At 45.6% G+C, this 22,581-nt stretch overlaps 1 protein-coding gene across 4 annotated transcripts in view; it reads left to right on the top strand.

Moving 5' to 3' along the window:
• Positions 1-22,581, top strand: part of LOC144688615 (pleckstrin homology domain-containing family G member 4B-like) — a 202,449-nt gene that overhangs the window by 119,072 nt on the left and 60,796 nt on the right. For all 4 annotated transcript variants that reach the window (XM_078555392.1, XM_078555395.1, XM_078555394.1 and 1 more), the window contains 4 exons: positions 626-749; positions 5,434-5,527; positions 7,617-7,703; positions 11,734-11,850. In XM_078555392.1, coding sequence (XP_078411518.1) covers positions 626-749; positions 5,434-5,527; positions 7,617-7,703; positions 11,734-11,850 — 422 coding nt within the window. The remainder of the gene's footprint in view (positions 1-625; positions 750-5,433; positions 5,528-7,616; positions 7,704-11,733; positions 11,851-22,581) is intronic.

The raw sequence follows: 22,581 nt of genomic DNA, 5'->3' as shown, positions 1-22,581 counted from the left end.
AATCAGCTCAGGGCTTCCTGGCCTGGCGGAGGCAGACTTGTTTCTGGCTTTTCAGCCAGGGGCAGGGCCACTTGGTCTGTGTAAAATCTTGGCCTACCTTTAAAATATGTTGGCCACTTACCATTTTTGTTACCTACCTCCACTACGTAGAGCAGATAAATCACATTAGCACCAATACACTTGCTATAAACCATCAGGGTTGTGGCAGATTATTCACGCTAAGATACTAAGATAATTTTTAAAATTCGATACTGAGCAGTTTAGTACCTTCCATAGGCATTAGAAAATACCTATATGTATGAAAAATGGCCACAAGTGAGCCAAGAACCCAAAAAATTAACAGTTTACTTTCATGGATAGTGGAAATGCCTCCTCCTCTCGGCAACACAGCAGCCATGGGGATGTTTCTCATCCTGTGACTGGACATCATAGGAGATGTGGAGAAATTCTCACTCAGTGACTGGAACTCGCATTATAAGTACATGTGTTCTGTATACTGAAAATATATATTTGGTACAATATGGTATTAAGCAAGTGCCAATAGTGCCAATTTAATTAGAGAGCTGGATGAATGGTGTACCAAGAACTTATTAAGTAACTTTACATTCTTTTCTAATCTCTCCAGGAAGCAGGGATAAGGCAGGGAGAGCTGTGTTACAAGTCTGCAGTGATAACAGGTTTTTGCAGAGTCAAACCTGCACCAGTGATGACCTTGCCAGACTCCTCCTGTACTTGTACAACATCCCGAGGTGAAACTTTCCTTCTGTATTGTTGCTTGATGACAGGAAACCATTGCAAACTTTAAGGAAACGCACGTTTTTCAGCTCCTATTTCATGTTTGCAAAAATAAAGCCCAATTCTGTACTGGACAGATTGCAAACAGATTGATGTGTTTAATAGCAGGAAAATCACATCTAGTCATAACAGTGGTAATGTGTTGGCCAGCCAAAAAAAAAGCAGCAGCTTCACTCAGACTTGGCTGGCCTGTGCAGACCAGGCAGGAAACGAGCTTTAATCGGCTTGGCTTGGCTGGATTTAGATTCTTGCTTTAAAGAGAATGTTCTGTGGTTCAAGAAGTTCAATGCTGAAACAATGAGAAACTCAAAGTTGAGGCATGTTATAACTTATGCTTTTGACTCAGAACTCAGCACTTTCAGTGCTTACTTGTAAGGAATGGGGTCATGGTAGCACAGTGGTAATGTTACTGGGCTAATAATCTAAAGGCTTGGGAAAATGCTCTGGTGACATGAGTTTAAATCCCCACCATGCAGTTAAGAGAATTTAAAAGCAGTTACTTAATAAAATCTGTAATTAGAAAAGCTTATCTATTAATAATGATCATGAAACTACCAGATTGTTGTAAAAGTCCCTCTGACTCATGAAGGTACTTTGGGGAAGGGAATCTGCTATCCTTTCTTGGTCTGGTCTACATGTTCTTAACTACCCTTGGAAATGGCTGACCAGTTGGATGAAGCACTGAGGATAGGAAGGTATAGTCGGGGGACCTCAGTGTCCATTATCAAGAGTGGCTTGGCAGCACTGTCGCTGGCTGAGCCCTGAAGGACAAAACTGCCAGGCCATGTTCTGAGATTGGGACCTTCTATCTTGGACTCTAGGTGTGGAACTTGGTTCTTAGACAGATTATAGATGTACTCTGGTATCTACTTAACACTTGTTTATTAGCACTACTTCTAAACAGGTTACAAAGTAGGCACGTAGCTCTTAGACATGATTCCTACCTCTCTCTTGAATGTCTAACACATGACTGACTGGCATCAGTGGTACATCATACAATAGCACATCCCATGTGTTAACCCTTCATACTACAGACCAGGCTTCCGATACATGCTGAGGTAACCACCAAGAGGGAGAAACCTAGGTGACCTTGTCCTCACCAATCTACCGGTCACAGATGCATCTGTCCACGATTATCAATGTTAAATGGCATAGATTCGGAACAGATCTAGCAGTTCAAAACTGGGTAACCATGAAGCACTATGGACCATCAGCAGCAGAATTATTCCACCACAATATGTAAGCTCATGGCTTGGCATATCCCTCACTCTACCGTTACCATCAAGTTAGGGGACCAATGCTGGTTCATTGAGGAGTGTAGGAGAGCATATTAGGAGCAGCACCAGCCATCCTTAAAAGTGAGATGCCAGCACAATGATATTACTTCCCAGGACTATGTGCATACTAAACAGCAGAAGCAGAAGGGCAATCCCACAATCAACCAAGCTCTGCAGTTCTGTCACATTCAGCCATGAATGGTGATGCACAAGTAAACAACTAACTGGAGGAGGAGGCTTCCCAAACATTCCCAGCCTCAATGATGGAGGAGCCCAGCACAACATTGCAAAAGACCAGGCTGAAGCACTTGCAACTATTTTCAGTCAAAAGTGCAAAGTGGATGATCCATCCCTGCCTTCCCTCAGGTCTCCAGCATTACAGATGCCAGGCTTCAGTCAATTTGATTCACTCCACATGATATCAAGAAATGACTGAATACTGCAAAGGCTATGGGCCCTGACAACATTTCAGCAATAGTACTGAAGACATGTGCTCCAAAGTTGGACATGCCCCGAGCCAAGCTCTTCCAGTACAGCTACAACATTGGCATTTATTCAATAATGTGAAAAATAGCCTAAGCATGTCCTGTCTACTAAAAGCAGGGCAAATTTAATTCTGGCCTATTACCACCCTATTATCATACACCCAATCATCAGCTATCAAACGGCACTTACTCAGCAATAATCTGATCACTCAGTCTCAGTTTGGGTTCTGCCAGGGCTAGTTGGTTCCACACCTCTTTACAGCTTTGGCCGAAACATGGAGAAAAGAGCTGAATTCAAGTGGTGAGATAAAAGTGACTGCCCTTGCTATCAAGGTAGCATTTGACTGAGCGCGGCATCAAGGAGCCCTGGCAAAATTCAAGTCAATGTGAATCAGGGGGAAAATTCTCCACTGTTTTGAAATGATACCATCCACAAAGAAAGATGGTTGTGGTTTTTGGAGGTCAATCATCTCAGTCCCAGGACATCGCTGCAGGGGTTCCTCAGGGTAGTGTCCTAGTCCCAACCATCTTCAGCTGCTTCATCAATGATCTTCCCTCCAGCATAAGGTCAGAATTAGTGGGGTTCTTTGCCGATGATCGTACAATGTTCAGCAACATTCGTCACTCCTCAGATACTGAAACACTCCGTGCACACAGCAAGACCCAAACAACATTTGGGTTGGGCTGAAAGTACATTCGTACAACATAATGATGATCTCCAACAAGAAAGAATCCAACCATCTCCCCTTGATGTTCAACAGTCCCATCACTGAATTCCCCACCATCAACATCCTCAGGGTCACCATTGACCAGAAACTTAACTGGACCAGCCATATAAATACTGTGGCTACAAGAGAAAGTTAGGGGCTGGAAATTCTGCGGAGAACTCACCTCCTGACTCCTCAAAGCCTGTCCATCATCAACAAGGCACAAGTCAGGAATATGATGGAATACTCCCCGCTTGCCTGGAATGAATACAGCTCCAAGAACACTGAAGAAGCTCAGCACCATCCAAGACAAAGAAGCCCCTTGATCAGCACTCCATCCACCACATCAGACATTCACTCCCTCCATCACTGACGCACAGTGGCAGCAGTGTGTACCATCCACAAAATGTACTGCAGCAACTCACACGACATCTTTGACAGCACTTTTCAAACTCACAACCTCTGCCACCTAGAAGGACAAGGGCAGCAGATGTGTGGGAACACCACCACCTGCATGTTTCCTTCTAAGTCACACACAATCCTGATTTGGAACCATATCGTCGTTCTTTAACTGTCACCAGGTCAAAATTCTGGAACTCCCTCCCTAAAACCAGGTGTACCTGCACTAGGTGGACTGCAGTAGTTCAAGAAGGCAGTTCACCACAAATCCCCAGGACCATTAGGGATGGGCAGGAAATGCTGACCTTTCCAGAGATGCTCACATCCCATGAACAAATAGAAAAAAAGGTTGCAGCTAAGCCCAACTACTTGAAACTCAAAAATATTAAGCTGTCCATGTACTAGGTATGATTGCTGAGACATGGTGGGTAATTAGTACAGCAAGGGGCTGTCAGTGGCAGAATGGGGTTGTAGTGTTTTAAAAGTAGACTTTGTTTTATTTATTTCATTCAGTTATGGGAAAAGTGCTCTTAGTAAATACTGTCAAAATGATGCAGAAAACTGGTAAAATTGCAACGATGATCCTGGTGTGCCAACTTTATTCTGTATCCTTCTCCAAGTGCCCAGTTGCTCCAATTGTCTGTTATCTGTACCATCATTTGCAGTTAAAAAAAAATCAACATTAACTATTTGGTACTGCCACCTACTGGCAATAAAGTTATAATTTGGAATTTAGTTCCCCATTCGATTGTAAAGACAGACTTGCCTTTATATGTCTTTCACAGCCTTGGGATGTCCCAAAACACTTAAAAAATCAATTAAGTGTTTTTTAAAGTGTTTAAAGTGTTTTTTTGACATTTCTGTAATGAAGGGAAACGTGACAGCAAAGTCCCCCCAAACAGCAATGTGATAATGATCCGATAATCTTTTTTAGTGATATTTGTTGAAGGATAAATATTGGCCTGGGCACTGGGGAGAATTACTGGGGAGACTTTGAAATTTTGCCCCAGGTGGTTTAATGTCTCATCTGAAAGAGGCACCTCGAGCATGCAGCAATCCCTCAGTGCCGCACTGAAGTGTCAGCCTGGATTATTTACTCAAGTCGCTGGAGTGGGACTTGAAACCAACCTTCTGATTTAGAGGCGAGAGATATATTAGAGACCATAAAGTCACCTCCCACAACTTATCCAAACATTCAACACCAACACTTTTAAGCTGCAAGTGATATTTTTATGTGTATTTGTTCACTAGATGGTAGTGCTGACATGATTATATATATATTAACCACCCTTGCTTACCAAGAAAAGATGGTAACGAGCCTTTTCCTTGAACTACTGCAGTCTCTCTAGTGATGATGCTGCCATAACAGTATTAGGCAGAGGATTCCACAGTTTTGACCCAATGACAATAAAGAAACAGTTATAAATGCCCATCAAAATGGTGTGTGTCTCACAGATGATGGTGTTCTCATCATATTTAATTTCCTTCGTTCATCTAGTGATTAAATGTTTCTAAAGACCCAATCTTTAACTAATAGTTGAAAAACAAAAGGGTGGAAATTTCTTATATTTCTTGCGAAGAGAACAGATCCCAGCCAAGGTCCCCCTACCCACCTCTCCACATTTATTTGGATATCGTACCACACTTCAGTCTTTTGGACATCTGTAGTTAATTATTCCAGTGATTATAAAAGGTAATCAAAAGCTGATGTGCAAACCTGTTTGCACAACAAAGATTCTTTAATTTTATTCATAACCTTTCTTATCACAGGAAGGAAGTTCGGGATCTGGGATTAACAATCGTTGTAGATGCCAGGAGACGGCCACCTCATGTTGCATTATTTAAAGCTTTTGGATCTCTTCAGGTGAACATGGATAAATATTGGATATGGAATGTGCCCAGGCTATTTTTAAAGACCTCACCTCTCTTTCTTTTTGTTGCTATGAACATACAAATAATGACAGACAGAAACAGACTAACTAGCTCATCCATCTTGACACACAGAACAGCGATGTGCTTCACAATGTATACACTCCCCACCTCACACAGAAACCACGTGATCTCTTGGGACAGGCAACTAATGCTGAAGAGATAAGATAGTGTTTGGGTGGGCAAATTGTTTCAAGTAAATAAATTAGGGAGGACCAGTGATCACAATCCCAAGTGGTGTAAAGGGAGAACTAGGTTAGATGTTAGGAGAAGGTGCTTCTATTTCCAGGGATTGATGGATGCGTGGACTAGGATGTCTAATGAACAGAGATGAATTCAGGGAAAAAAATCTGGAAAATTCCTCTCCGACTCGAGACGATTGGAGCTAGCCCAGGAGATCACTCTGGTCCTGATTTACGTTACAGGAGGCTTGCCTCTTGCATGAGGTGCTTTGGAATCCAGCCAGAAACTAGTCCAGTTCTCGCATGAAGGAATTCAGGACGTCTCTGATCACTACACATCCTAGTCCACGCATCCATCAATCTCTGGAAATAGAAGCACCTTCTCCTAACATTTAACCTAGTTCTCCCTTTACGCCACTTGGGATTATGATCACTGGTCCTCCCTAATTTATTTACTTGAAACAATTTGTCCAAACAAACATTATCTTGTCTCTTCATCATCTTATAAATCTGAAATACATTGAGGTAACCTTCATAAATTCAAATTGAATCATTTATCTAAACCAAAGGTTCCCAGCAGTAGGGTGTGCTGTGCAATCTACTTTGACACTTCTATGTAAAGGTTGTCACCAAATTCTCTTTCTCCAATCACTTCAACCAGCTTCCCACAACTTCAAAATATTTTTTTAAAAGCGCGTTTATTATATATAAAGCAAAAATCATTTGTCGTGTACAGGCTCTGAATTCCAATCTGCCTCCTGAATCTTGCAGTCAGCAATCGCCTTGTACGTCATTCCCCTAATCTGCCCCGAGTTCCCATCTTCATTCCAGTCTGTTCTTCTCCCTTACAGCTGTGTGAATAATACATAAAATTGGTCAAAATGTGTTACAGAGAAAACCAGCAGAAAGAAAGAAATCAGGAGAGCAGTGAAAAGATGTAAGCAAGGAAACTGAAAATATGAATAAAGGATCGAAGAGAGGAAAGTAGAAATGAAAAGGAGGCCGAGTTTTATGGGGGCGGGAAGGAATGAAGACTTGTACCATCAGATGTTTGCCAGCATCATCCTGTCCCTGGGCCATTTTCCCAAAGGTGAAATGGGGGGGCTGGAAGGGATACCATCTGCAATTGGTGACTAACCAATTAAGGGGAGTTAATGGCCTAATAAGGCCTATTGACAGAAGTCGACAAGAATTTTCCAGTCGGCCTACAGATTCCTCAGGCATCAGAGACTAAGTCAGCTGCCTGGAGGTGACCTCCCAGCAGCAGACCAGGGTGCCAGCGTTGCAGGCAGGCTTTTAGGCATTCCCTGCCTGCCTGGCCACAGCTGTAGCTGTAGGTCACCCCGTGGAGGGGCTCCCCATCCACAATGGTGGCCCGGCTGCTGAGACCATTCATTATTTTAAAACTTATAAAAGCTGCAGAGAGGGCCCCTCAAGATGGAGCTGCTCTTTCCCTCGCTCTCTTACCTGAATTGCAGGCAAGTTGCAGTAAGGTAAATTGGATGACGTGTCCATAACAGAATCTGTCCTGTTTTCCTTCCATTAATGTAAACACAAGGTAAATTAGATCATCTCCATTGTGGCCCTGTGATCCTCACAGCCTGATTTTCCTCTCTGTGCTCCATGCAGATGAAGCTTTTGACCCATGCAGTAAAAATGAACCCTACCCCATTTAGGAAATGCTTCAGCAGCAACCAGAGGACCACCAAACTGAGTATTTGACAACCTGAGTTGTGTTTGTTTATAGTTGTTTGTAGTAATGAGGCATTATTGCATAATCTCTAAATATATATTGTATTGATGTTTCCACTACTTCAATCACTTTGTTGTTCAATTCTGCAGGAGTTTGCTCCCCACTCCATTCATTGTGTCCTGATATTGACAGAAAAGGAAGCAACTCTCAAACTGGAGAAATATCCAAGAGTACCTGTAAGTGCTATTTATCCCACTTGAGAAATCCAAGTAGAATGGCAGAGTGATTTTAACTTGATTTCACCTGTGTCTGAATGTTTCTTCAAATCGAAAATGGTACTGATTTGTTCCACATGGAGCAGTTATATTGGTGTTTTATGCTTTCTCATTTACACATATCTGCCCTTTGCCTGGGAGCTTGTCTGAGTCATGCCATAGCCACTCACTGCTTGATCGAGGATGCTTGTCAGGATGGCAGCGATTTTTTTTGTGCCAACTTCTCTACCCCATCCCATCAATATTAGGTACTGGGTTGAGCAATACAACCGAAAGTGCCCAGGAAAGGGTTCTTGAAGCAAGGCTTAGGACTTAAAGGAGGTCCCTGGATAAAACATTACACTGCAATAACACGAGCAAAATACTGCGGATGCCAGAAACATGAAATTAAGACAGAAAATACTGGAAACACTCAGCAAGTCAGGCAGCATCTTTGGAGGAAGAAAAACAGAGTTAACATTTCCAGCCTGTGACCTCTCATCAGAGCTGGAGTTAGAGGTGTAACAGGTGTTACATCTACAGAGGCAGGGCAATGGGGGCGGTGGGGGGGTTGGAGGGGGGGTGGTTGGGGGTGCAAAGGACAAAATAGAAGGTCTGTGATAGGGTGTTAGGCAAGAGAGACAAAAGGTCTGACGGTGCAAGGGAAAAGGGAATGGCAATGGAACAAATAAAAGTTGTTTCTAAAGGTGATGTAAATGATATAATGCCTATGGCAGGTGACCCAAATCTCACATATAAGAAAAATGGTGTGACAACAGCCGCATTACAAACTAAAACCTTCGTTCTCTTATGGAGATCTCTGTTATGAAGACCCGGTTGTGCAATCTTTAGAAAGCTGTGCTGGCACAGCTGGTTCTGTGCTGGATCTCCACTTTGATGGTGACCTTTTGAGAAAGGTAGCTGCCGAGATATGGGAATGCCATATATATACAGATATATGGCAGTGAGACTTGTGTCACCTCCCAAAAGTACCTCCAGTGCTAGAGGATTTTCCTCAGAGCTGCTCCGCAGGATACTCCAAGTCAAGTGGAAAGACAGGTGAACAAACTCCAGCATCCTCACCGAAACCAATTCCTCTAGCATCACAACCATGATCATGGGAAATCAGCTCCACTGGTCTGGAAACTGTACCTGCATGCCAAAAATATTTGGCTTCTGAAGAGGATTCTCTTTTCACAACTTAAGGATCTCAAGGAGGGCAGTGAAAACATTGTAAGGACACTCTGAAGGCCTCATTGAAAAGGAGACAAATTGACATGGGTGTAAGGGAGGAACTTGCCACAAACTGGCGCCTCATCCAATAAGCTGCAACATAGTCAGAAACTGACACCATAAACTCTGCTGTGGAGAAGTGATGAAAGCAGTAGGAAAGAGATCAGAACAATAATCTGTGGCTCTAGGATTGGCCTCTGAGTCACCTGAGGACACACATCGTGAAGCCTGGCAGACGTCATCTTCATTTTGAGTGTATTGTTATTATCCCAGCTGACATTTCTACTAGGCAAGTCAGGCCCCATGGTGGAATCTGGCTTGATAGATCCTAACTTCTATTTTTTTTGTATGGAAACGTGGAGGATGGCTACTGCACAGAGTCACAGGAGTCTGCTGGTGAACATTTTACAAAAAAATAAACTATTAACTAAATAAGAAAAGATGAACAATATTACACTACTCCTTCATTCTAACTATACCTTTATAGATGTAGTGATAAATTCGTAAAGATAACACAAGTTACAAACCCTATCTTATATTCTAATGTTCACAATAAGTATACAGCCCAGGTAAACCAACAGGCAAATTGCAGACTGACACACCGCACTCCAAAACCAAGCTTCTATGAATTTCTCATCAACTCTCCAGACTCTCCATAAGCCAACCAGTCTCACTGAACACACTTCGGAATTCCCTCTCAAATGATGCTTTCACTCGGATATCTCCAAAAAAGATCCACCTCTAGGATTTCAAACTCTCCTTCCGATGTTCCTTTCCCTTGGATCTCTACGTGCGTTCAGGCTTCACCCTCCACACATACTCTCAGGTATTCAGCTGTGCCAAGCAGGACACCACTGCTCCAACTCCCTTAGTAAGGAGTCACCAAACCTTTACTGTCTCTTGGATCTTCTGGCTTCTCACAAGCCTGCTTTGTTCCAAGTCTGTTCTCTGCAACTCTGTCTCTTTAATTTGGAGCCTTTTCCTCTGCTCCTTAATCTTTACTTCATTTAATACAATCTGTTTCTGATTCCTGTCCTTGTTCCTTGACTTAACTATCCTGTTGGGACCTCTTTCTGTCACACTCCCTGGTTTTGGGGATTTTCTTCTTTTCTTTGGGACCTGGTCCCTGCAGCCCCCATCCTGCCTCGTGTGGCACTTTCTGTGGAATGGTATGTTCTTCTGGGTCACCACAGCCTCTTTATGCTGTTTCCCTTTTATTTTATTTTCTTCTGTGTAAGCAGAGAGCTGGCTTCCAAACCTAAAAAACAAAAATTTAAAACGAGCTGCACGTGTGTGTAGGGCCATTTACTGGCTTGAAGATGTGAACATGCACAAACTGCTGAGGAGGTGGTGGCAAAGTGGTATTATCACTGGACTAATGTTCCAGCAACCCAGGGCAATGCTCTGGGGACCCAGGTTCAAACCCCACCATGCTAGATGGTCAAATTCAATAAAAGCCTGGAATTAAAAGTCTAATGGTGACTATGAAGCCATTGCTGATTGTCATAAAGACCCATTTGGCTCACTAGGCTGGTATTATCTAGAAGAAGAAGCCAAAGAATGCTGTGTGGCCATTCCAGGGCTGGTGCATGCACAGAGACTGTTGGGCCCAATGGGAACTGTAGTTTCCAAACTCCAAGGCTTGATCTCTGTTTTTAATAGGAATGGCCTGAAATCGTTGAACTCAGTGTTGATTCCAGAAGATTGTTAAGTGCTTAATTGAAAGATAGCACATGTTTCCTTGAACTTATATTGAACTTCATTAGTGTAAGAGAGCCAAGGGCCAAGGGCCAAGAGATTGGGTGGGAGTTGAGTGGAGGGTTATACTACTAATTACTAGTTTGCCCCACAGAGGAATCTTTTAGATATATGCAAAATCCTTACTAACATCTGGGGGCTTGTGCCAAAATTGGGAGAGCTGTCTCACAGACTAGTCAAGCAACAGTCTGACATAGCCATCCTCACGGAATCATACCTTAGAGCCAATGTCCCAGACACCACCATCACCATCCTTGGGTATGCACTGTTCCACCAGCAGCACAGACCCAGCAGTGGTGGTAGCACAGTGGTATATGGCTGGGTCTGCGGCAGGTGGTGAGAGAACCAACAAAGGGGAAAAGCCTACTTGACCTCATCCTCACCAATCTACCTGTCGCAGATGCATCTGTCTGTGTCAGTGTCAGTCGGAGTGAGGCACTACAACCTACTGCTAAATGAGATAGATTCAGAACAGAACTAGGAACTCAAAACTGGGTATCCATTTGGCACTGTGGGCCATCAGCAGTAGCAGAGTTGCATTCAACCACAATCTGTAGCCTCATGGCCCAGCATATCCCTCACTCTGAGATCTGTGCGTGTGTGTGTCATTGCGTCTTTTATTTTTTTTTCTCGGATTGAGGAACTAATAAGCTTACTCTTTCTTTGACACAAGAAAGCCTGGTTTGATTGGCTCCTCGTTAGAAAGTTACATTTGGATTAGAAAAGGCATTTATGGGGAAAATAAATTTTAAAAAAGCTTTGTGCGACCAACCAAGGGAGTTGAATAAAGGGGAGCCAGTTCATTCATCCTCATCCTGTCGTAACACTTTCAATCATTTAAATTGATGAAATCTCAAGGTTTGTGGACCCACTATTTTCCAGCTTAGTCCAGACTTAGGAACTGGTCCTTATAGGATAAGGACCTTGTCTGAAGAAAAGATGAGTTACGTTCATCAACCTATAACTGCTCTTTAATATATAACTTGTATTTATATGGTGCATGTTGTTTTTGTTTTATCAGATTGAAATTTTGACTTCCTTGAAAGCCCTGCATAAGTTCATTGACAGCAACCAGCTAACTGAGCATCAGGAGGGGACATTTCCTTACAATCACTCTGAGTGGATACAATTCCGTACGGTCAGTAATACATCACTAAGAAACTTCATTAGTTTTAATAGAGCATAAACATGTAGATTATGTTACATTTTGTGTTCGTGTCAAAGATCCCAAAAAATGATAATAATGCTTTTTATTGATTGTGCCTCTTTAGATGTGAAGTCCTATTGTTTGATCCATAATTCAGTTAAATATGTACCTCTGGTACCTCTCACACACCTTCTTATGTTGTTGATATTGGGCCTGCATTGGGTTGATTAGTCTGGGCTATGAAGGATCATGGGAGCATGTGTCAGGGATGTTTATAGGCTTTGTGTGAAAAAGGCCATGCAGAATAACATATTTGGAACAATTACACGATGACATTTTAATTTTTTTTCTTGGGATGTGGGAGACACAGACAAGGTTATATTTATTCCCCATCCCCAGTTGCCCTGGATGTGGGTCTTCTCCTTGAACCACTGCAGTCCTTAAAGCGACTCCCACAATGGTGTTGGGTGGACAGTTCCATAATTCTGACTCAGTGACAATGAAAGAACAGTGGTGTGGGCCCAGGTCAGGCTGGTGTGTGACTTAGAGGGAAGGCGGGAGTTGTGATGTTCCCATAACATTGCTACTCTTTCTTTTTGGTAGTAGATGCTGCAGAAGAGACAGGTGCTTTTGAACTAACCTTGGTGAGTTGCTGCAGTACGTTCTGTTGATCATACATACAGCAGCCATCAGTGCACTAGTGATGGAGGATATGGATATTGGGTGGAATTTTCCATGCCCACTGGCGGTGGGCTAAGCAGGTGACGTGTGCAGACAATATGGCGCAATCTGTTTCACAATGGCGGGAAGGCAGGTTGCGATCGTCCTAACGTTTTCCGCCAACTTTCGTCAGGGAGCTCATTGTAATACATCAGCATATCATTAAAAGGCCATCCCGTCAGGCTCTTGCACCCCCGTCCATCCACGTTGGTGGGAAAGCACAGGCAACATGCATTTAGCGGTCTTCACTTTGGGGGAACTGGAGGTGAGTGAACAGCATTGTTTTGTAGAGCTCGCCAGGGTCGCCTGTTGCTTTGCAGGCTTCAGGGGTGCCAGGGGTTGGGGTTAAGTGCTGCCAGAGGCGACTGTTATTGGGTGAGGGTGTGTGGGGGCAACTGCTGCCCAGCCTTGGAGGCGACTGTTGTCAGGGGACAACTGCTGCCCTGCTGTTGCATCTCGTGCACAAGAAATCGAGGTGGGGGACAGGGTAAGCGAGGGAAGTGGCCACACAGTAGGGGCACCTGTATAAATTGACCATTCCTCTGCAACTGAGAGAGTTCATATGCAGCCACAGTGATATGATTGGGGTTGCACTCCAAGAGTGCCCGCCCACAGAAGCAATGCAGAGACACCAAAGTGCCCCAAGTGCTCCAGATCTTACCCCCCCTCTCTCCCCCGCACAGACTGCAAGTCCGCGCCCACTTTACTGGACCGCGGAATTGGACTACGCAAGTTACACAATCTCCTTGCAAACACTGGCTGTGTAGCAGTCACTGCTGGAGGCGCTCACAGCCCCTTGCAATCTCAGCATCCCGATTACGAGCAGAGCCCCCATGTTGCAGGTTGACAGGGCAGCCATGCAGCGCACTTATCACTGGCCATCTGAGGGGCGACCAGCAATCTCTGGGGAACCTCAAGGGGCTGTTACACAAGGCCATGAATGGTGTTAAGTACACCCATGATAACCACTTCTCTCTCTCTTTCATGCCGCAGGAGGACCACATCAGGAGCATGGAGCCTGGTGACCTAGCTATATGCCTGATGGCCTACAGAGAGCATAGAAAATGGAGGAGAGAGTGACTGAGGCTCCTGGCTGCGCAAAGGCAGGAGCAGCAATCTCAGAAAGAATGGGCAGTAGGGGCTCCCGCACATGCTGCCCAGGAGCGACAGCGAGCCGTGGCCAGTGGGCACCTAGCGACACCCAGGGTCTATAGACGCTGCCTGTCATTCCTGCAGATGACCAAGAACCAGTGTCGCTGATGACTGCACATGTCTAGGGACCTGGATGCTCATACCTGCCACTTACTGCAGGGCTTGGCACCAAGGGGACATGGAAGGCATTCATTGTCAGTGGCTGTCAAAGTGACAATGGCGCTCAATTTCTATGCCAGCGGCTCCTTTCAGAGCTCCACAGGTGACCACCCACAAATGCATCCATGAGATCACAGATGCCATCTTCTCGAGGGCACACAACTTTGTGCATTTCGCCCGGGACCAGGACAGCCAGGATGTAAGGGCCATTGGATTCTCCCAGATCTCAGGATTCTCACAGGTGCAGGGTGAGAATGACTGCACTCATGTGACGCTCAGGTCTCCGTCGCTGCACATGGTGGACTATATCAACCGCAAGGGATTCCACTCACTGAACGTGCAGCTTATATGCGACCACCAGAAACGCATCCTGCAGGTATGCGCACGGTTTCCAGGGAGTGTGCACGACGCCTACATCCCCAGTCGGTCACAGATCCCTGGAGTCTTCTAGGGTCCACAGAGGCTGTAGGGATTGCTCCTCAGGGACAAGGGCTACCAGTAGAGAATGTGGCTGATGACACCCTTGCGGCAGCCTCAGACTGCAGCAGAACGACGCTATAATGAGGCTCATGCTGCAACTCGCAACTTGGTGGAGCAAACCACCGGGATGCTGAAGGTGAGGCTCCAGTGCCTGGACTGGTCAGGTGGAGCCCTGCAATATAGACCACAGAGGGTGACAGGCATCGTCATCGTCTGCTGTGCCCTTTACAACCTGGCGCTACAACGAGGAGAAGAGCTGGCTGAGAGGGAAGAACTGCACGTCTCCTCGGATGAGGAGGACACTGAGGGGGGTGAGGGTGAGGAGGTGCTTGGAGGTGACAATGATGGGGATGAGACCCTCGCACTGCCAGATGTGGCAGGTGCTCTCGGGAGGCCCTCATAGCTGTTAGATTTGTGGAGGATGATGATGACATGCTGTAAGGAGACCCCATAGATCCTCATCTGTGAGCGTTTGACTCCAGTCTGGCTTATGGCTGAGCACAAACCGCCTGTGATAATGCTCCTGTCATGGAGACGCAGTGGAGGCCCTAATAGTCGCTCAATTGCAGAAGGATGATGATGACATGCAGTGAGGACACTCCATAAATCATCACATAGCCTCTGAGAATGTCTGATCCTGTCTGCCCAAGGACAGCTCGCTTGCGCTCTGTGATCAGGGTCATATCATAGAGACGCAGCTATGAAACTTTAGAACCATCTGATACTTTGTTCGCCTTCAGCACCTGACCCCTTCAGGAGCACAGCGTCACTGGTCACAGATGCTGAAGAGATGGGGGCCAGCCCCACCTCAAAGGTGCTCAGAGCACACAGAGAATGACGGAACTCTGTCATGCTTGCCCACTACATTCTGGCAGCAATGACAAGCACTATCGAGGTGCAGGCATCAGTAATGTGCCCAGGGAGTGTGAGGCTGGGCCATCAATTTGGTCTGAAGTTTGCACAAAGCACAGGGAAGAGCCCCTGGAATGAGTTACCTGCCTTTATCTTGTGCAGAAAGGTTTCACATCTGAATGACAAGAACAAGGAGCCATAGACAGGGAGACATTCTTTGGAGTTTATTTACAATAGTGAACAGTATGTACAAGTGATTAACACCCGTGCCCAGGCTGTGCAACTAATTCTCCTTAACTTTACTAACCCTGCCGCTACATCTTGGTGCTCCCCGGATATCCACAGCGGAGGTGGAGGCAGCCTGCTAACTGCGACACCCTGGCTGTGATGACCTTGGCGGCCGTCCTCTGGAGGGCTGAGACTTGGAGGGCCCCGGCCTGTTATCAGGGTCCTGCTGTGTGGCAGTGGCACCCTCCTCGGCCTGTGGACCTGGAGCTGCGGAGGTCACAGGAATAGGGGATTCGGATTGGCTGGACACTCTTGGAGTCACCTGGATGGGTGAGCCCGGGGTGTGCACCTGCTGATCCTCCTCCCTATGGTTGCCCGAGGGCCCCAGGCTGACTCCGTGAGCGGAAGGCATAGCTGGAGTGAGACCGAGCTGCCCTGCACCCCTCTTGCGTACATACTGTTGGAGGCCAACTATGGTATTAGCAATGGAGTTGAGCCCACGCAGCAGTGCACGAGCATCGGTCCTGGACAAAGGTTTCCATGGTAGCCGCCACCCTACCAGCATTGACCTCGGTGTGTTGGCATGCCGACGCTATCATTTAAGCCTGAAGGCGAACGGACTCCTCTGTTGTGCCCTGCAATCTGAGGAGTGCAGCGGATATCCCTTCCTGATGTTCCCGAGCTTGCCTTTGCAGCTCCAGCAACTGTGGCATGACCGAGCCCAGAGGCTCATCATCTGGCTCGGACTCAGCAAATTTCTGGCCTTCAGCAGTGCTCTGAGTGCCAGACATCTAGCAAGTCCCTGCCGCCGCCTGATGTGTATCAGACAGTGTGATGTGCTCACCAGGTTGTGGTCCTGGGGCTACTCCAAAGCTAGATCCCACCAAGGTGCGTGTCTCTGTGTGCTGATGGAGGGTGTGGGTGAGCACTGTGATGGAACTTCAAGGAGGGTGCCTCCAGATTCTTGTCCAGAGGTTTTTCCGTGGCTTGATTGGCGGCCCTGGGTTGTGGACTCTGTCGGCTGTTTCCCAGATGTGCCTGCAGAAGCAAAGGGAGATAATTAGTGCATGGCAGTGGCCTGTGAAAGAGGACACATCACTCACAGCATGGTTGTCTGATGGATGTTGCACTGCTGGATCCTCACTTGGTAGAGCAGCACCGACCTCACCGTCAGCACAAGAACGGTCCTGATGCTTGCCAGCCAGCTGGATGGCTCTGTTTTCAAAGTCCGTGAAGACCTTGGTTTCGGGCATTCCGCCACTGGTCTGCGACCTCTCTCTTGTTGTGTGCCAGCTTCTCCTGCATGGATAAAGATGAGGAAAGAGTAAGCAGGACGCCTGCCAGGCCAGATGATAAGTATGCCTGGCCTGTGTAGGTGGTGAGTTGTCCCATGGATGGGATGAGGGCAATAACGGTGTATGTGAGAGAGTGAACGGTGGCATCCCTTGAACTGGCAGTGAGGGAGGGCCCTGTGGATGCGTGATGGGTTTGTGAGTGTGTGAGTTGAGAGTAGTGAGAAGAGTGACTTACCCTGGTGGAACGGAGGAGGTCATTCATCCTCTTGCAGCACTGGGTGGCTTGTCCTCTTCTGAATGGCATTGGCGCTGACCACTGTTGCCACTGCCTTCCAAGCTGGATCGGTTACGTTGCTGCCCATCCTGCCAGCAGAGTGGGGGTATATGACATCTCAGTGGGCCTCCATGGCATCCAGCAGTTGCTCGAGGGACCCGTCGTTGAAGCGGGGGGCTGTGGTCTTTTTTCCTTTGCTGGCCATGTCTCCCAGGCAGCAGTGATGAGTTGGGAGCAATGAGTGCTGTGCTTGCAGCTGGACTTTAAATATGGCGCCTGGCGTGATGCGGCGGCAGGGTGATGGCCAGGAGGCGAATGAGAGCCCTCCTTCCTCCTGCCATGGAAACGACATGTTTCCCAGGAGTGCATAAATAATGAGGCAGGTTTGTGATGATACGGCGTGAAAACCCACCATCGCGGCCAGTGGGTGAAACGTCATTTTACCCACCCATTACCACACTTTGTGCAAATCTGGAATATTCTGCCCATTGAGTCCAATGATAGGGCATAAATTAAACAAACTGCTCTGTCCTGGATGGTGTCAAACTTATTGAATGTTGTTGCAGCTGCACAGCCCATCCAAGCACTGACATCATACTCCTGACCAGAGTCTTGTAGATGCTCAAGGGGCTGGGAGAGGTCACTGGGTGAACCACTCATAGTGGTGTACCTAGCTTCTGTCCTGCGCTTGTAAACATGGTATAGATATGGATGGCCCAGTTTAGCTTCCATTGACCCTCCGAGAGGCACCTATACTCCCAAAATAAATTGATTGGTCATGTATTACATTGTGGCACCTTGCTGTGTGTTATGACCCATGCAGTTGGTAAAGCAGAGTTATTTATAAGTCCCAGAGGGAAGCTTTAAACAACTGTCATAACCTATAATTTTAAGTGTTATGTTTGAGATGCGACTCTAAACTCAGGAATCAGGCCACCAGTTCTCGAGGTTTTACATTAAACCAAATGAAACATTTTATTAATTTACACAGGTTAATATATATAGACATGGCTACAAATTACTACTATCATAACTTTTAACAAATTCCCAAACTAACTTCATAAAGGCAACAACAACCCATAGACTTAACCAAACACCAGGCAAAGAATTTTCACTGTATGAATTCAAAATGAGGTTCTTTTCACTGTGGAGCCAGTTGGAGGCTTGCAGCTGCCTTTTGATCTTACATTGCCTCTGCCTGCACACCTGAAAACTACTGAAGTTATACCTACCACCCCCATTGAGTGTTAATTCGCACTGTATCAACAACTTCTTTGAACTTTATCTTTTAACAATGGAACCCCTTTCATAGTACCAATTTTATTAGTAATATAAACATATTGCTTGGTAGCTTTTAGCAAGGCGTCAATTTTCACCCCACATCTTGAATGCTCTATTCAAAAAAATGCAAATATATGCTATCTCTCTGTTTACATCTCAAACTAGTACAGATCAAAGCACCCAGACTAGCTGACTTTAATCCAATTAAGACATACCTGCATTTTTTTAAAGAAGAAAAATATTTTCCAAAATATTACATACATTAATAGCTTCATGACTCTGTGCTGAAATTTGCTATCCATTTGCTTTTAAAACAACAGTGCCTATAGTTCACAAATTCATTGAATGTGAAGAGCTTTGGAACAGCCTGGGAATGTGAAAGGAACTATATGTAATTTGTAATTATAGTTACCAGAGCAATGAGGCCACACAAAGCCTCAGGGAATTGTCCAATTACATTGTAGCTTTTATTGCTAAACCACATAGTTTCTGCACCCTCCAATTCACTTGCACAAAATATTCCATCAATAGTTCCCCTGAGAAATGTTGTGGAAGTGAAAGGCTTTTCTGTCAGAACCAGGTCAGGAATCAGCGTTGGGAGAACATTTGGGTCCTGACCCTTCATCGAGATGGAAGTGAATCTCTCATGTGATTTTTCAGCGCTAGGCCACTTAAGGGCCTAGGGCGCGCTTGTTGTTCAATTAATGTTGGTGGGTGAGCTCCTAAGGCTGGAGAATCTATAGGAGAATTACAGCAATGTTGGAGAGGGAGAGACAGTGTGAGGGGGGTGGGGGCGGGAGCGGGGGGGGGTGGTGGGTGGCGCATGGGGCAGGTGGTGTCTCTATCTTGAGGAGTCCTCCGAACACTTCTTCAAAATATAAAAACAGAAAGAGCCCACAGCTACCAGGTAATCTCCTGCAGAGGGCAGCCTGCAGTCACACTTGTAGCCATGGTAGCTGTCGGAGGAAAGAGTCACTGGACTGCTGGATCCCTGCAGGGGTGGCACCCTCCTCTCACTTACTGTGTTTTGGCCACCACAGGGGACCTGCCTGCCAAGTGGAAAATTCCAGTTGGCATGGGAAAGGGGCCTCAATAGGCCCCTTAGTTACTTTCATTGGTTATCTGCTGATGTTGGAGTGCAGCCGTTCTGCCCTTACCCAGCCTTTTTGAAACCATGCCAGCAAACCGGTACGCTGGTCAGCAGCAAGAATTTCCAGGCCCATCCCTCCAGTTCTGTCCCCATTGGGCTTTGGAAATCCAGCCCAAGTATTCAGAACACTTAGGAAAGGAAAGAATGGGGTATGGTGGGGGGTGTGGGGGAGCGTGCGACAGTGTGATGAAGGAGAATATTTATGTGCTTAAGAAAGGAGGTGTTCTTGAGGGGTCAAGGGCAGAATCGGAGAGGTGACTAGGTGTGTAGATGAGGGTAATGCATTTGACGTAGTCTACTTAGACTTCAGCAAGGCTTTTGATAAGGTTCCGCATGGGAGACTGATAATGAAGGTAAGAGCCCATGGGATCCAAGGCAGTTTGGCGAATTGGATCCAGAATTGGCTGTGTGGCAGGAAGCAGAGGGTGATGGTCGAGGGGTGTTTTTGTGACTGGATGCCTGTGTCCAGTGGGGTTCCACAGGGATCGGTGTTGGGTCCTTTGCTGTTTGTGGTATATAGAAATGATTTAGACTTGAATGTAGGAAAGTTGATCAGCAAGTTCGCGGATTACACGGAAATTGGTGGGGTGATAAATGGTGAGGAGGATAGCCTTAGATTGCAGGAGGATATAGATGGGCTGGTCAGATGGGCTGATCAGTGGCAAATGGAATTTAATTTGGATAAGTGTGAGGTGATGCACTTGGGCAGGACAAACAAGGCACGGGAATACACGATGACCCTGGGAAGCACTGAGGATTAGAGGGACCTTCGTGTGCATGTCCACTGGTCCCTTAAGGTAGCGGGACAGGTAGATAAGTTGGTTAAGAAGGCATATGGGATATTTGCCTTTATTAGCCAAGGCATAGAATATAAGAACAGGGAGGTTATGCTGGAACTGTATAAAACACTGGCTAGGCCACAGCTGGAGTATTGCGTGAAGTTCTGGAATCTACATTATAGGCAAGATGTGATTGCACTAGAAAGAGTGCAGAAGAGATTTACCAGGATGTTGCCTGGGCTGGAGAGTTTTAGTTATGAGAGAGATTAGATAGACGGATCATTTTCCCTTGAGCAGAGGAGATTGAGGGGGGACATGATTGAGGTGTATAAAATTTTGATGGGTATAGATAGGGTAGACAGGAAGGAATTTTTCCCCTTGGTGGAGGGATCAATAAGGGACCATAGATTTAAGGTAAGGGGCAGGAGGTTTAGAGGGGATGTGAGGAAGAATTTTTTCACCCAGAGGGTGGTGGGAATCTGGAACTCATTGCCTGAAAGGGTGATAGAGGCAGATACCCTCATAACATTTAAGAGGTATTTGGATATGCACTTGCGATGCCATGGCATACAAGGCTACGGGCCTAGTGCTGGAAAATGGGATTAGAATAGTTAGGTACTTGTTTGACTGGTGCAGACTCGATGAGCCGAAGGGCCTTTTTCTGTGCTGTAGACCTCTATGACTATGACTCTAATAAGCATTATCATTGCATCACTGGATGTATTCTATAGACCACTAAATAATGGGAAAGATATAGAAGAAAAACATTGCAAGGAAAGTACAGAGAGGTAGAAAAACTATAGAGTAATGATAATGGGAGATTTCAATTGTCCCAATATAGACTGGAATAGTAATATCCTAAAGGGCAGAGAGGAGGAATAGTTTTTGAGTGCTTTCAGGGCGGGTATTATTGATCAGTACTTTTTCCGGCCCATTTGAGGGTGGATGCATTGCTAAATCTGGTTCTGGATGAATGAGGTGGGTCAAGTAGGTCAAATGTCTGTAGAGGAACGTCTTGGAGATGCTGATCACAGTATCAGAAGGTTTACGAGCAATCTTAGAGTAAAACTATTTAATTGGATCGGGGCAATTTCAGTGGGATGAGAATGGATCTGACCTGGGTAAAAGATTGGCAGGCAATTGTAAAGGAACAATGGATGCCTTTAAGGGGGAAATGGTTCAGGTACAGTCACTGTTCATTCCCATGAGGGGGAATGGATGCAGCATCCAAAGCCCAGGGCTCCCTTGATGATGAAAAAGAGAGTTAAATGGATGTGGCAGATTTCAGGTTGACAATACAAATGAGAGTCAGGCTGAATATAGAAAATTCAGAGGGGAAGTGAAAAATAAATAGGAGAGGCAAAGAAGGAGTGTGAGAAAAGTCTGACAGCCAATAGAAATGGGAGTCCAAAAGACATCTATAGGCGTATAAAAAGTAAAAGTGTAGTGAGAGGAGGGATGGGACCACCTAGGGATGAAAAGGGGACATATGTATGGAGACAGAAGATGGCTGAGTACTTTGCATCAGTTTTTACAAAGGAAGAAGTTACTGCCCAAGTCATAGCAAAAGAGGAGGTAGTTGAGACACTGGAAGGGCTAACAATTGATAAAGAGGGTATATTAGAATGGCTGGCTGTACTTAAAGTTGATAAGTCAACAGGATCAGATCAGGTGCATCTGAGGATACTGAGGGAAGTTAGGGTGGAAATTGCAGAGTCACAGGCCATGATCTTCTAATTCTCCTTAGATACAGGGGTTGTACCAAAGGACTGGAGAATTGCAAATGTTACACCCTTGTTCAAAGCAGAATTTAATGATGAATCCAGCAAATACAAGCCAGTCAGTTTAATTTCAGTGGTGGGGAAGTTTATCATCTGGGACAAAATTAATAGTCACTTGCTCAAGCAATGATTCATTAAGGAAAACCAGCATGGATTTGTTATAGGCAAATCATGTTCAACTAATGTGATTGAGTTTTTTGATATGGTAACAAAGAGGTTTGATGAGGGGAATGCAGTTGATGCAGTGTGCAAGGACGTCCAAAAGGCATTCTATAAAGTATCACATAATAGGTTTGTCAATAAAGTTGAAGCCCATTGAATAAAATGGACAGTGGCACTTGATGCTACTCAACGCCACTTTGAAGTAGATGATCAGCCATGATCTAAGTGAATGGCAGAGCAGGCTCGATGCTTTGGGACCCCTCAGAAGTCCCAATGCACTGACTTTGTGGGATTTGCTCGAGAAGTTTGAACTTCCAAGGTTAATTCCCCTGCTCCCTGCGACCTTCTGAAAAAGTCTGCAACTCTGAGTTAGCCAGGAAATGTTAGACAGAAAAATCCTAGTCTACCT

Source organism: Cetorhinus maximus, chromosome 13 (genome assembly GCF_964194155.1).
Source record: "Cetorhinus maximus chromosome 13, sCetMax3.hap1.1, whole genome shotgun sequence".
NCBI lineage: Eukaryota > Metazoa > Chordata > Chondrichthyes > Lamniformes > Cetorhinidae > Cetorhinus > Cetorhinus maximus.
The sequence above is the reverse complement of the archived record's forward strand: the minus strand, read 5'-3'. Positions and strand labels throughout refer to the sequence as shown.